At 43.7% G+C, this 15931-nt stretch overlaps 1 protein-coding gene across 4 annotated transcripts in view; it reads left to right on the top strand.

Annotated features, from left to right (window-relative positions):
- The first annotated feature begins 8558 nt into the window (after nt 1-8558).
- Nucleotides 8559-15931, top strand: part of TTC39B (tetratricopeptide repeat domain 39B) — a 56364-nt gene continuing 48991 nt past the window's right edge. For 3 of the 4 annotated variants that reach the window (XR_014506297.1, XR_014506298.1, XM_083420069.1), the window contains exon 1: nt 8559-8957. Coding sequence is in view for 2 of the 4 variants with exons in the window: in XM_083420069.1 (XP_083276195.1) it covers nt 8898-8957 (60 nt within the window). In the remaining 2 variants the exon portion in view is untranslated. The remainder of the gene's footprint in view (nt 8958-15931) is intronic. The other variant, XM_083420070.1, reaches the window with a different exon arrangement.

Below are 15931 nucleotides of genomic sequence, written 5' to 3'. Positions count from 1 at the left end.
AAAAGTCGTAAAGCAACAGCGCGGTGGCTTATGGGATTTGTAGTTTCTGATTCTTCCTGCGCCTCCGAAAAATAAAAAAAATGCATGCACGGATGTTGGCTGCTTTTGCACGACTCTCGCTTGCTTTTGCAGTGAATTGCTAAGGCAGCCAGCTCCTCGAGATCGCATTCCTGCCATAAGGAAATTAGAAATGTGTTTTAGTGTAAGCGTAAAGGCGCACCCAGATTCCAGTGCGCACATTTTCGGTTTTGAACTAGGGGAGGCTGGGTGTTTTTTTCCAGGAGGTGGGGAGCTTGTCATTGTTTGTTTTATTCTAATTTGTTTTCTGTTTTATATCCATATAAGCCGTCCTGATTACCCTAGGGCTATGAGAGCCGGGTAGAAATATTTTATAAATAATAATTGGAAAACACAAGCATCCATTAATCCATGAATCAAACTTTGAGGAAACAGTTGTTTCATTCTGTGCGTCAAAGGGGTAAAGGTAAAGGGACTCCTGACCGTTAGGTCCAGTCATGGACGACTCTGGGGTTGCGGCGCTCATCTCGCTTTATTGGCCAAGGGAGTCATACAGCTTCCGGGTCATGTGGCCAGCATGACTAAGCCGCTTCTGGCGAACCAGAGCTGCGCACAGAAATGCCGTTTACCTTCCTGCCGGAGCGGTACCTATTTATCTACTTGCACTTCGATGTGCTTTCGAACTGCTAAGTTGGCAGGAGCTGGGACCGAGCAACAGGAGCTCACCCCGTCGCAGGGATTCGAACTGCCGACCTTCTGATCGGCAAATCCTAGGCTCTGTGGTTTAACCCACAGTGCCACCCACATCCCATCAAAGGTGTATCCTTTTTAACCAAATCAGAACATAAGAGCTTCTTCCTTTGCTCTTGAAATCTGAAAACTAAATTAAATGGAATATTTTTGTTCACTTTTTTTTGTTAAGCATGTTTACAGGTATGAGCAATTGAGTTTTTTGTTCCTAATACCACTTCGTATTTATTTCACACTGCTTCACTGTGTAGGGTGTTCTCAGAATTCTCTACTGATCAGTCTCATTTCTTTGCTTGCTTATTTGGATTTGGGATTGTGCTGTTAATATATATATATTTAAAAATGATGTAGCTGCAGCTGTCCTCTTGGGCAAACATGGTGCCCTGCACTAGGCGATGCAAAAACTTCAGGAAGCTCATCAGCTCTGGAGAAACAAGCACATTAAATGCCTAGGTGTGGCAAGCCAACAGCATTTCCAAAGATGGTTTACTCACTCGTGAAAAGGATTAAAGAGCTGGCAAGTCTTCTGAAGAAGATCTGAAGAACTTGCTTGTGCAAAGGACAGGCAACCTTGACCAAGACCAATTTAATTAGTTCGTAAAGAACAAAAGCAGTCAATGATGTTACAAGTCATTAAAGGCTGGCATAATTTGGTTTGCTCAATAACCAAGGCAGAAAAGAAAGAAAAGGGTGTGAGGAAAGGAAAGGCAGAGAGATTCTAGGGTTGCCATATGTCTGGAATTTCCTGGACATACACGGAATACTGCACCCGCAAGCAGTGTCCGGGTGCGAATAGGCAAAAGGTCCGGGAAAATCCAGTAGTTGTATCCATGTCGGAAGTGTTGCTTTTGCCGATTTCCCCCCAAAATAAAAAAAGCTCAGCAACTTTTCTTTCCAGATTTTGAAATATGGCAACCCTCCCAGACTCAAAATTCCATTGATTTCATAGAATATAAAAATCACTCCAATGAAGGAAGACTCATGTATATGTAACCACAGGCTAGGGTTTGTTTATTAAATCACAAGTTAAACATAAGTTGTCCCACAGATTATTGAAAGCACAAGGCTTGTTTCTCTAAAGCTTGGCCTTGTTTTCTAAGCAGCTCCTGCCTTTAGCTTTGCCTGTACCTGGGGCAGGGGGACAAAGAAAACCATTGTTCACAAAGAGCGACAAGAGTCACAAATCATGCCAAGCTATAGTTAAACCAAGTTCTGTGAGCAACCAACAAACCATGGCTTCAGGTTGTGGTTTGGTGGCAATAAATGAACTATCATAGAATCATAGAGTTGGAAGAGACCACAAGGGCCATCGAGTCCAACCCCCTGCCAAGCAGGAAACACCATCAGAGCACTCCTGACATATGGTTGTCAAACCTCTGCTTAAAGACCTCCAAAGAAGGAGACTCCACCACACTCCTTGGCAGCAAATTCCACTGTCGAACAGCTCTTACTGTCAGGAAGTTCTTCCTAATGTTTAGGTGGAATCTTCTTTCTTGTAGTTTGGATCCATTGCTCCGTGTCCTCTTCTCTGGAGCAGCAGAAAGCAACCTTTCTCCCTCCTCTATGTAACATCCTTTTATATATTTGAACATGGCTATCATATCACCCCTTAACCTCCTCTTCTCCAGGCTAAACATGCCCAGCTCCCTTAGCCGTTCCTCATAAGGCATCGTTTCCAGGACAGGGCTCAGGCTACCAATGGAACTATGGTTTAATAAACCATGGTTTAGCATTATGGTTTAACCATGGTTTAGCATTATGTGCAAAAAAGGCCAACCTGATGAAATGCCTAGCATCTCTACCTCATGTGTAGTCGTTGATGGAGCTGCCAAGTTCAGATTCTGAGTAGTGGTAACAGGGCCAGATTTAGGTTTGATGAGGCCCTAAGCTACTGAAGGTAATGGGGTCCTTTATATGTCCAGCTATCCTTTGTCAACAACAAATTGTCACTGTTTTTTGTGTTGGAAATATGCTATATGGTAAATTATGGACCTCATAGGTATCTAAAGCCATTTGCACATAACAAGATACGTATTTTATCAAAGTACCGTATTTTTCGCTCTATAAGACGCATCAGACCACAAGACGCACCTAGTTTTTGGAGGAGGAAAACAAGAAAAAAAAAAATCTGAATCCCAGAAGCCAGAACAGCAAGAGGGATCGCTGCGCAGCAAAAGCAGCAATCCCTCTTGCTGTTCAGGCTTCTGGGATAGCTGCGCAGCCTGCATTCGCTCCATAAGACGCACACACATTTCCCCTTACTTTTTAGGAGGGAAAAGTGAGCAAAAAAATACGGTAATTCTTGAACTGAAATACAATTAAGAAGAAGTATATTAATAGTGAAATAAAATTAAGAAGAAGTACAGTGGTACCTCGGGTTACATACACTTTAGGTTAGATACGCTTCAGGTTACAGACTCCGCTAACCCAGAAATAGTGCTTCAGGTTAAGAACTTTGCTTCAGGATGAGAACAGAAATCGTGCTCCCGCGGTGCGGCAGCAGCAGGAGGCCCCATTAGCTAAAGTGGTGCTTCAGGTTAAGAACAGTTTAAGGTTAAGAACGGACCTCCGGAACGAATTAAGTACTTAACCCGAGGTACCATATCCAGAACAGATTAAGTTTGAGAAGCAAGGTACCACTGTATATAGAAATGAGCAAACCAGTGATATGTTAGGGAGCAGGCTAGCATTACTTACATCACCATGACTTACATCATAGGAGCCTACACAACACAATACACTGTTGCTGTATGTAGGTTTTATTTTATTTGTTTTTTATCTCATATTTTGGCAATGTACATCCAGGTGTTTTTTCCCCTTTAATTTTTTTGGGGGGGCCCTAAACTATAGCTTGTTTAGCTTAAACGTAAATCTGGCACTGAGTGTTAATGTCAAAACATTGGGCAGGGGGCGGGGGGAAAATACCCCATGTCTGAAATTAGTTATGCAGTTGCTGGAAACTAATTAGAAGGCATAGAAACACGCAGGTAATATATCCCATAATAAAAGTAGGGCATACATCACATCTTTGAGCCTGCTGCAATCATCTGGGGTGTGGTTCCCGGAAACATCACTAGGGAGGGTGACTGAAAAACAATGCAAACAAAGGCTAGATCTGCCTAACAATTGCAGTTGAAATTGAAGGTGTGAGATTGACAGAAACTGAACATGAAATTACATTGTAGTAAGGAATGGTGACTCCTGCCAACCTAGCAGTTCAAAAGCACGTCAAAGTGCAAGTAGATAAATACTACTCCAGCGGGAAGGTAAACGGCGTTTCCATGCACTGCTCTGGTTCGCCAGAAGCGGCTTAGTCATGCTGGCCACATGGCCCGAAAGCTGTACACCGGCTCCCTCGGCCAATAAAGTGAGATGAGCACCGCAACCCCAGAGTCGGCCATGACTGGACCTAATGGTCAGGGGTCCCTTTACCTTTTTAAGGAGTGGGGAGGTCTTTTTCTGGAGGATTTTGCTAGCCGTGGATACTGAAGTCGGCTCTTAGAAGTCTAAGACTGCACCGCTCACATTTTTAATTTATTTTTAACACCTGGGTGAATGGCGAACTGGGCAAGAAATAGGAGAAAGCTTTCCCATAATTCCTTACTGAGTCCATCCCTCACCTGAAACAACACAGGTGTTGGACTGCAGCCTGAAAGTTTGCAAAGTAAACTATTGCTGTTAAGCAAGCCTGGTCCTTTTATGAGAAGTGGGAAGGTTGCCTGGGAATCTTACACACAATTCCTTCAGCTGTTGGGAATTAGGAAACAGTGGGGTGTGTAAAAAGAGCTTAAAACGTGGGATAAATCAGCCTTGCACAATATAGAGTTAAGTAGCTGATGTAAGCTTGGACCTGAATCATAGAATTGTGGAGTTGGGGTCATCTAGTCCAACCCCTGCAATGCAGGAATCTCAGCTAAAGCATCCGTGGCAGATGATTCTCTAGAAGAGAGGAGGAGAGAGGGGAAGTGGAAGGCTGTGCTACCCACAAGAGATGAGGGTGAATTTTATTTGTGCTGCCTTTTCTGTGCTGCTTATTCTTGATCTTATGAACTTATCACTTCAACCGCAACACCTATCTCTTTCATAGCAGCAGATCCAAGGGGTTCAAGCTGTATTATGTGAGTGCTAGAAACCAAGATATGAAAGCTAGGAGCTAAATGGCAACTTAAACCTAGGTTTATGGGTGCAACAACGGAATGTCTAGGTGCACTTTTTTAATATATATAACAAGAATACAAAGCTGGAACTGAATGAACTGCAGCTAAAATATTATGTTCGTTTTTCACACGGTCTAGGCCAGGGGTCAGCAAATGTTTTCAGCAGGGGGCCGGCCCACTATCCCTCAGACCTTTTTTTTTTGGGGGGGGGGGTGAATGAATGAATTCGTATGCCCCACAAATAACCCAGAGATGCATTTTAAATAAAAGGGCAGGGCACATTCTACTCATGTAAAAACATGCTGATTCCCAGACTGTTTGCAGGCTGGATTTAGAAGGCAATTGGGCTGGATCCGGCTCCCGGTCCTTAGTTTGCCCAGTGGCGTAGCGTGGGGGGTGCAGGGGGGGCCGGCCGCACCGGGCGCAACATCGGGGGGGGGGCATGCTCGCACTCGCAGCTCTCTGCCCCTACCTGGCTCACTCACTCTCTCTCACTGCAGTGCTGGCTGTGCGAATCCAATCCGAGCCGCCGGGTCGCCGCCCACTGTGGAGGGGAGGGTGCCAGGCGTGCGGTCGGGTGCGGAGAGAGAGAGCAAGGGACTATCTGGGGGAGGGACAGTGCAGCGAGGGGGGGGCGCAAATTACTTGCCTTGCCCCGGGTGCTGACAACCCGCGCTACGCCACTGAGTTTGCCTACCCATGGTCTAGTTCTTCCCCTGCCCACCCCCCCTAATATTCTTAATATTCTAATATTCTTAAGAGGGTCTCCAGAGAGTAGCTGGATGTGGGAAGGCAGAAAAAGGTCCTCCTTTCCTTCCACTCTGCAGTTTTAATCTGAAATCTTAGGCACAGGACTGCGCCCAGAGCTCAGAAACTCCTTGCGCTAATGAAATTCCATGTTGCAAAATGCACCCAGAGCAAGGGACGTTTTGAATGCTGGTGAGAGTCTGGTGTAGCTTGTAACAAGGCAGGGAAGGCCCAGAGGAGGGAACCTTAATGAAGATCCCTTTTTTAAAGACCCGAGATTTCCGCACAGCCACACAGCCCGAGAGGTTCTGCTCTGGCATCAGTTTGAACTTTGAAGGACATAAAGAGCAGAAGCGGGGGGAGGGGGGTGTCTATCCAGTACAGCTAGCATTTAAAAATCCCAAGTGCAATATTTCAAACCACACAGTTCTTCCTCTAAATTGGAAATTACAATTTTAGATATTTGGTGGTCTCTCTTGTAAATATTAAGTCTCTTGTATGGCATTAAGTAGAAGAGTTGCACTGTAATCTTAATATATATATTTTATGGGATTTGGGTTGTAAGCCGGAGTTTCTGAGCCCAATTCAAACTGCTGGTATCGACCATAGAAAGCCCTAAACCAGGCATAGGCAACCTTCGCCCCTCCAGATGTTTTGGAATACATTTCCCATCATCCCTGACCACTGGTCCTGTTAGCTTTCATGTGAGTTGTAGGCCAAAACATATGGAGGGCCAAAGGTTGCCTATGCCTGCCCTAAACAGTAGAGGTCGTGGTATTGAAAGGTCTACCTTCATCTACACCAGGCATAGGCAAACTTGGCCCTCCAGATGTTTTGGGATTACAACTCCCATCATCCCTAGCTAACAGGACCAATGGTCAGGAATGATGGGAACTGTAGTCCCAAAACATCTGAAGGGCTGAGTTTGCCTATGCCTGACCTGTACAAACCTGCATGAATGCAAGAAGACAAGCAGGCAATACGGACAGGTTCTTTTGACATTGATTGCACTTATGTGGAACTGAAATACACATGGCACCATTATTCCAGGCCTTCAAATGGGCTCTAAAGAGCCACTTGTCTCATGTCACTTTCTTCTAAGACAGATATTAACTCTGCGTAATATTTGTTTTATTGCCTCAAAGTAAACTATTATAAAGGTTATTGTGCTGGGTTGTTGACATGGGCGTTGCCAGGATTTATTTAGGGGGGGGGCAGGTCCCAAGTTATCTGGGACGCAATTGGTCAGCTAGTTACCGTAAGTATTTGCTTGATTTGGGGGGGGGGGCAGCTATGCCCATGATTGTTAATTATTACCAATATTCCCCACCCCGGACTCTACTGTTCTTTTATGGTATTTTGATATGTCAATGTTCTTTCTTTTCTTTTTGCATTAGATATATTAGAAAATATATATTATAATAATATATAATAATATAATATAATATAATATAATATAATATAATATAATATAATAATATGATATATAATAATAATAAAAATAGGGGGGAAATAGGGACATGGGTGGCGCTGTGGGTTAAACCACAGAGCCCAGGACTTGCCGATCAGAAGGTCGGCGGTTTGAATCCCCGCAACAGGGTGAGCTCCTGTTGCTCGGTCCCTGCTCCTGCCAACCTAGCAGTTCAAAAGCACGTCCAAGTGCAAGTAGATAAATAGGTACCGCTCTGGTGGGAAGGTAAACGGCATTTCTGTGCGCTGCTCTGGTTCGCCAGAAGCGGCTTAGTCATGCTGGCCACATGACCCGGAAGCTGTACGCCGGCTCCCTCGGCCAATAAAGCGAGATGAGCGCCACAACCCGAGTCAGTCACAACCGGACCTAATGGTCAGGGGTCCCTTTACCCTTTACCTTTATATTTGAAAAGGCAGGCACCACCAATGCCCGTCTAGAAATACATTATTGGGTTGTTTTTGTTTGTATGATGTATTTTGTGCTTTTATGTTACAACTGTCCTGAGACCTGCGGCTATAAAGTGGTATACAAATTTTATAAATAAATAATAATAAAATGGCCTGCCCCCCCCACTCTACTTTTCTACTTTGGCATTTTGATATGTCGGGTTTTTGGTGTGTGTGTTTTTTTTGCACTGGATATATTAGAAACCACCTCCTGAATGCAGGCCTGTCTAGAAATATGTCAAATAAAAGAAAATAATTACCCGGAGGCAGCTTTCATAGAACAAAGGATAAGGTAATTTCTGCGGTCAGGCTTTTTTGCATTTAGACGCAAATTAATATCATTATGAGGCTGCCACCAAAGGAATACACAACTCGCGCAAACTGCCCCGCGCTTTCGTCGCGCGCCTATAGGAAGCAATGGAGGAGCAGTTCTACAGGCCGGTCCTGCTCGTCATGCAAATAAAGTGGGCGGAGTCGACATTGAGCCCAGGACTCGAACTCGGCTGCCGGCAGGAAGCCCACGACGCGCTTCCCCTTCTTCTTTTTTTAAAGTGCACGGGGGGCGGGGCGTGATATGCAGATAACGAGCGCGGAGGCCGTTTCTATAGGTCGGACCTGCCCGTCATGCAAATACAGTGGGCGGAGTTGGGATGTGTGACTGTGTGTAGAAACAGAACGTCGGCTGCCGGCAGGAGACAGACGGAGCGCTTCCTTTTTTTTTTTGCACGGTGGGCGGGGCGTGAAATGCAGGTGGACGAGGGGGCGCTTCCATTGGTCGCTCCTGCTCGTCATGCAAATATCGTGGGCGGAGTCGACACGAGGCAGCGCTCGGTGTGCGTATGTAGTGGATAGAACGTCGGTTGCCCCCACTTTTTGTGTGTTCTAAATGCGCGGTGGGCGGGGCGTGATATGCAGATTACAAGCGGGCGCTTCCATAGGTCGGCCCTGCCCGTCATGCAAATACAGTGGGCGGAGTCGACACGAGGCGGAGCTCGGGGTGTGTGTGTAGAACGTCGCATGCCCCCACTTTTTGCGTGTGTGACTTTTAAATGCGGTGGGCGGGGCGTGATATGCAGATGAGGAGCGGGCGCGAGCCGGGCGGGTAGGAGGACGCCGGCAAACAGCCGCCTGAGGTGGATTCAGTCAGAGAAGAGTCGCCGTCACCAACCGACCTGACGGACTCTAAGCTGGAAGCGAAGGGCTGAGGGAGGGTCTTGCTGCCACGGCGCTCCGGGATCCCCTCACATCCTGACCCGAGAGAGAGCCTCACCGCCCTTCACACGAGACGAGCTCGGCCCCGCGGGGAATATGGCGAGTGTCAGAAATGGAACCGAAGGAACGAGCGCAGGAGGAGGAGGAGGCGAAGAGGTAACGCCGTGGGCGCGGGGGGAGGGGGAGAGGGGGGCGAGAGTTCCGTGTCACACACGTGTGAACGCCGTTACGCCAGTGCCGAACGCGTGAATCCGTTCCGTAGGTGATGGATGAGCAAGGCGCGTCGGGTTGTTCGTCGAGTTTCCGATATGGGTCGAAAGGTCGGTGCGGGGGAAAGGATGGAGGTGGGGGGGGGGAGAGAAGGTTTTCTCCTCCTCTCACTTTCTGGCCTCCTGGCGACCAACAGGTGCTGCTGTGTTGGATTTACGTAAAAGCTAAACAAGCTAGAGCTTCGGGCCCCACTCTCTTGGAGACCCAAAAATAAATAAATAAATAAAAAACCTGGATGTACATTTCCAAAATATAAGATAAAAAACAAATAAAATAAAACCTACATACAGCAACAGTGTTTTGTGTTGTAGGTTCATATTTGTTATGTGAAAATGGCTTTAGATACGTATGAGGTCCATAAATTACCACGTAGCATATATTCAACATTAAAAAAAACCAGCGACAATTTGTGGTTGACAAAGGACAGCTGGGCATATAAAGGGCCCCATTACCTTCAGTTGCTTAGGGCCTCATCAAACCGAAATCCAGCCCCAATGTGACCCATAAATATCGAATGGTAAGTTAAATAATGGTAAATTCAAATCCCGCCCGAAAGGATTGGGGGGGGGGGGCAGAATAAAAAGACAAAATGGAACTCTTGCATCTTTTTTTTAATGTGATGGTCAGCAGTGATGCTGTGTTGCAAATTTACGTAGAATCATTCAGAAGTGAGCTCTCATTATCCCTCGAGGTTCTTTCGTTATTATTTATTAGGTGTACAACACCCTTTGTGTCATTATCATAACTTGTCTAGGGGTGTAGCCAGGATTTACGTTGGGTGTGTGTGTGTCACGGGCAGGACACCCACCTGTCATCACCCTCTGTCTGGCTCTGTCTTAGCAGATTCAAAATGAAACGTCTCGGCCACAGTTGTTTTATTTTCTTTTGAGCCCAAGTGCTCAGGGGAAAAAAACCCTGTCAAGAGCTTCCTACCGTTTCTACTTTTAGTTAAGTATTTTTATTTATTCATTTGATTTGGCCCAGGGCAGCTGCCCCCTGAATTCATCTGTTCAGGAATTGCTTTGAAGCGCAGAAAAGAATTCCAGAGCTGCAGCCTGCAAATAAGTGATAGCAGTTCATGATACAAAGCTTGCAGACATCATGCCCAAGTATCCTCGTCTCTTTTTATTATATTTACCATTACACATATATCCCACCTTCCTTCCAAGGGGTTCAGGGTAGCATGCATGTTTTCTCCCCCCTGATTTTTATCTTCCGAACAAATCAGTGACTGAGAGACTGTGACTGGCTCAACGAGGATTTTAACCCAGGTCCTGGTTCAACACTTTAACCACAATGACTCCCACAGTCTCTTCTAACCTGATATGTTTGTGGCTGACAGAATGCCCCTTATCTGGGAAGACCCCAAAGGTAGATCAGATAGAATATCTCTAGCAGCCTCATGTTAAGTCGTCACTATATATGATTCCTGCAGCTGTTTTAAGCTGAAGTCATGTTGTTGCTTTTATGTTTTTGAAAGTAGTCTAGAGTGGCTCTTTTCTGTTGTACATTTTATTTCCTTATGGGAACCATGACTGCAATATTTTAGGTCATTTAGGAAGTCAGTGCTCGTACCATTGAAATTCTACACTCTGTAATAATAAACCACCTACATATGACCCCTGTCACCCAGATACTGTGCTGTAAAGAGCAGGAGGAAATAGAATGCCTCATGCTAGAGGTGCTTGCATAATTCAAAAGCGAGTTTAGTAAAACAATCCAGATGAGCAAGTGGACAAATGATGCAATATGAAAAATATGGAACCAGATATAGTAGGCATCTATCCTGAATAAGAGCAATCAGAGATGAATTTTAGTTTACTTTTATATTATAGCTGGATTTCTGTGTGTTTTGTCTGAGCTTTTTATTAGTTCTAACCTGGAAAAATGTAATTAATGGCACTATGTACAACCTGAAGTTGGTACTGGGGGTTTGATGAAGGAGATGGTTCTTGTCATGGATCATGCATAGCAGCAACACTTGTGCATGAGATCCTGGCCTGCTTGTAAACTGTGCCGGGCCCAGCATAGGTACAACATTGGTATATATCTAGATTTTTGTCAAGACTATATCAGGGGAAGAAAGGTGACTCAGCAGTCATGCCTAAGCAGCCTTTGTGGTGCTGCTGCAGGCTTCCTTTTCACTTGGCGAATTGCTTGATATGCCAATTCTACTATATCCTAGCCATTTTATTGAATGAGGATGGCTATTATAACTGTTCTGACTGCTTTTTAGGGCTGTCTCATCACATAAATTTCTTAGCTTCAGTGAATCTTATAAATATTGGGACATATAATAACACTAAGTAAAAAGTAAAGGTAAAGGACCCCTGGATGGTTAAGTCCAGTGTGACTGTGGGCTGAGGCAGTCATTTCGATTCAGGCCGAGGGAGCCAGAATTTGTCTGAAAACAGCTTTCCGGGTCATGTGGCCAGCATGACTAAACCACTTCTGGCGCAATGGGACATGGTGATGAATGCCAAAGCGCATAGAAACGTTGCTCATCTTTCCACCACCCCAGTGCCTATTTATCTACTCGTACTGGTGTACTTTCAAACTTGTAAGTTGGCAGAAGCTAGGACAGAGCAATGGGAGCTCACCCCATCATGTGGATTCGAACCACCAACCTTCCAATCAGCAAGCCCAAGAGGCTCAGTAGTTTAGACCACAGCGCCACCTGTGTCCCTTTAATAATACTAATAAATCATTTAGGAATATGAAGAGAAGAGTAACAACGGGAGTATTGGTTATTTTAAAAACAGTGTCTTTTGGATACTGTCCAGAAAGCTTCAGTAAATTGTTTTTTCCTTCTAAATCTATGCAGCACATATTTTTTCACTTTGTGAAGTTAACCATACTGTGGTGTTTTGTTTGTTTTAACTTTCCCCCCTAATTTACCATTTTCTCTGGGATTCTATTCTATGTCAAGCCACCCTTCAGGTCTCTAGTAAGTTTGTCAAGCTATCCAGGGAGTGAAAGTTCAGCAACTTGCCTTTTTGCAAATCTTCTTAGTCAGAATCCATTCATATGCTAGTTTTTGGTAGGCAGTTTTATGATTCTCTGCTGGAGTAGACAGTGGTCTAAATGTAGCTCCTTAATGTTAATTTGTCAAAGCTTGTTTGTAGCTCACCCTAGATCTCAGGCCTCTTGCATCTTCCTATAGGACAGACACCCACAGTTAGAAACTGGTGGGCTGCCTTCACCTGGGCTGGGTTGAATCAATATAAAACAGGATCATGGTGGAGTAGACCGCAGTTTAAAGCACTGCACAGGCAGGAAAGCTGTACCCTCACCACAGTATGAGTTTTCTTGTTGAAAACACTTCTTCCAAGTTGTCTTTTTTGCGGATGGGATTCCCAGACTGGAAGTATCCGCCACTCAGGGGAAGAACAGTTGTCTCTGCTTCCCTCCTGCCGCAAGCTGAGAGTTTCACTCCACATCCCAACTGCCTATGGAATACTTAAAATGTACCCAACCACCAGTCTTATACAAATTAAGACCTGATTCCTAGACCACATTTGGATTACCGTATTTTTCCGTGTATAACACGCCCCTGTATATAAGTCCCCTGTTTTTGGGGACTCAAAATTAAGAAAATGGGGGGGGGGAGAGATTGTCCCCGTGTATAAGACTACCCTCCCCTTAAAAATTATTTTTAGTAAAAAACAAACCCTAGTCTTATACACTGAAAAGTACGGAATATCTTGTCTTTTGCCATTGTGATGCTCCTTTCTTTCTTGCAATAAGCCAGGAAGTGTTCCATTAGCCATACTTTTAAAGTTCAGTGATTCCAAACCTGTTAACTACTCCTATCAAGTTAAAAACAAGGCAGGAATCCCAAATTGTCCCGAAGCTGGTAACTATTGTTTTTTTGGTTCAGATATAATGAGAAACTATGGTTAATTGAAGAGTTCTAAGTATAATTGCAGGTTTCTGGGAGGAGTCTGCATATGTAGGCATGCATGAGGCAGATTCATGGCCATGCACTCAATTGTGATTCCATAATGTCTTATTTGCCTCTTGACTTTAATGGTGAAGCAGGTAGAAAGTAGGCTGCAGTTCCTTCTTTTTTCTAAGAACGCTTTTGACTGGAGAAATTGAAAGATGTGAGGATTGGTTATTGAAACATATTATTTTGTGTGTGTGAGTGAGAGAGAACTTGAGTCTTTAAAGTACTCCCCCCCATCTAAGAGTTAATTAATGTGAGAATTGACAAAAGTATCACTAAAATTAAGTACACAGGATGTAGTTGCCTAAATTAAACTTATTTTGACTTCTGGACCTTTTGGATAAAATGGTGCCATGAACATTTCTAGGTCCCGAATGTTAACCTAACCCTGAGGCTAACTTACACAATTTTTATTCACTTCTGTTTCTCACAGAGATTACATATATCAACTTGCACAACACATTGACCAGTGCAGGTGACACTGGATCCTTTGGTAATTATTACAAGGCTTATGCAAGAGTAGTGTGTGAACCCTAGCAGGAAGAAAAGGCAGCCATGGGGAGACACTTTGAGCAGAGAAAAATGTCATGGCTAGGGAGAGTGTTCACCACCACCCCTCTTTCCCCTCCTCGTCTGTTCCTCTTATCATTATTTTTAATCTAGGCTCTGCTACATGCATTTTCATATAAAATGTAGTTAAAAATATGCTTTTTAGGAAATGCATGTAATAAAGCCTTGGTTATTCAAAAATAAAAAGTAGCAAGGGGCTATCAAAGAGAACAATAAATGCCTACGTTGCATTACTACAATATATAATACAGTTTATGTCCGTTGAGCATAATACTAAGGAGTACATGTTTGTGACATGCAATTGGTGTCCAGGGGACAACATAAAGATTCCTCCATCTTTAAGAAAACTGAAGCCTCTTTATGGAAGCATTACATATCTTCAAGTCAATTTAGAAAGCAAATTAAAATAGCCTTTTACCCTTGTGCAATGCATCTATTTGTCCAATACCAAGTTGACTTGCCTGCTATGAACTATTTCCTACAAATTAAATAGCATGGAAGACACAATCAATAGTGCCAAGGTCATTTGAGGAAACTGCCCCTTTGAAGTTTAAAAAGACACCTTGTGTAATCTGTCTTTAAACTTTGTTTTCCCCTGTTACAATTAACTAGCTGCTGCCACCAAGCAGGGGAAATGCTCATGTACATGAATCCTGGACTCATGTCTTATTATCACTATGTGAACATAAATATGTCAATCTTCTCCTATTTGCTCACAATATATTTCCAAGGGAGTTCCCGGTGCTTGGACAAGTTGAAGTTGAATTTAAGCTAGATGGTCATAAAACTGTCTGAATTAAAGAGAAGGCTCAAGAGATGGGAGGCAGACATAGCATCTCTTTGCATAATGGCTTGGATCTGATGCTCTACGTGTGAATAAGAACTCCAGAGGAAAAAATGTATGCGAGAACAGTTCTAAAGATGTCTCTCCGTTGGAGTAAAGGTTGAAGTACACAAGATCCTTTCAAAATGAAGTAACTGGAGAACAAAAGCGGATGGAACTGGAAAAGTAAAAAGGCAGGTTTTCATAAGGCTCTTGGAAAAGGTGTCAAAGGCAAAATGATGACAAGGCTGAGGAGAGTATCCTGAGCTTTAGAAAGGAAGAGGAGTCATTTATGCACAGTACTCCGTGATTTATCTTTCTCTCCTAAAGTGAAATTTTAATGAAAGACAAGTAGACTGATTTAATGTTAGCATGAACACTTTCTGCTTACCATTACCCCAGTTTGCACACAACGCTAAGCCAAACCATGGCTTAGCTCAGAGTCGCATTGCAGCAGGAAGACTGGGGGAGGACTGAAGAGGTTGTGTTTTTTGCCGGGAGTACCCACACACGCATTCATGCTTTGCTGTAGCTTGGTTTAGTGTTCCTTGGTTGATTTTAATGCCTGAAATTGGGAAACAAGATGTGCTTGGGCTGCATAAATTACTTTGAAGTGGAAGTAATTCTACTTGCAGAATAAAGTTCAAGGCCAGTTTTGCTACCACACTCCAGTTAAAATATGATGGTTTAATGGCAAGCATAGGACTCCTTCCCTCCTTTCTAAAATATATAGTAAATCTGCCAAAAGAACCATCTTTTATGCTGCTCTTATTTTATAGTCTTAATGTTGTTTTATTTTGCTCATTTTGGTAAACCGCCCAGATAAAATATGCCGGGTGACTGTAGATCATAAACAAAGGAAGGTTTTCATTCATATGTCTTAAACTGTCAAAGGGTTGGTTTTATTCAGATTTCATAACTCGTGGAGTCTATAATTAGCATAAATCCTGAAATTGTGCAGCTGTATAAAAGTGCTCTAGCAAACATCCCTATGCACTGAAGTGAGAAATGGACTCAAGACAGCTGGTCATACCCCTTTGGCACTGATGTACCATTCAACCATCAGCTGGCAACTCCATCTTCAGCCTCAAAGAAAACAGGCCCTGTGCATGAAGGGCTCCACCATGCAAAAGAAAATCCTGGATTCCCCTTCATACATTCATGTGGCTGAATATATCTGTGCAACTGAATATACAGCCATCCGGGTGTGTCTCTTTTATAGGAAATGTACACTTTTTGTGCATTCTGCAACTTCCATTTCAAAGTGATAACTCAAATAGCAAGGAAAACCAGTTTTGGAAAACTATATAATTTTATCCTGCTCTCCCTTAAAGTAGCTGAAGGTGATTATGTAGTATTATCCCAATAAGCTTTATTGGTGAAGGAGAATTTAACCTGGTCATCCCTGCTTTATGTCCCTTATTCTAACACTTCTCTTAATGTAATAGTTCTTTCTTTTCTAGAAGGAAGTACCAAAAAATATTTTGATGCTCCAAGAATGTATTTTGAAAATGTCAG

Source organism: Podarcis tiliguerta (assembly GCF_965153285.1).
Source record: "Podarcis tiliguerta genome assembly, chromosome: 17".
Lineage (NCBI taxonomy): Eukaryota > Metazoa > Chordata > Lepidosauria > Squamata > Lacertidae > Podarcis > Podarcis tiliguerta.
This window is presented reverse-complemented; position numbering and strand designations above follow the sequence as displayed.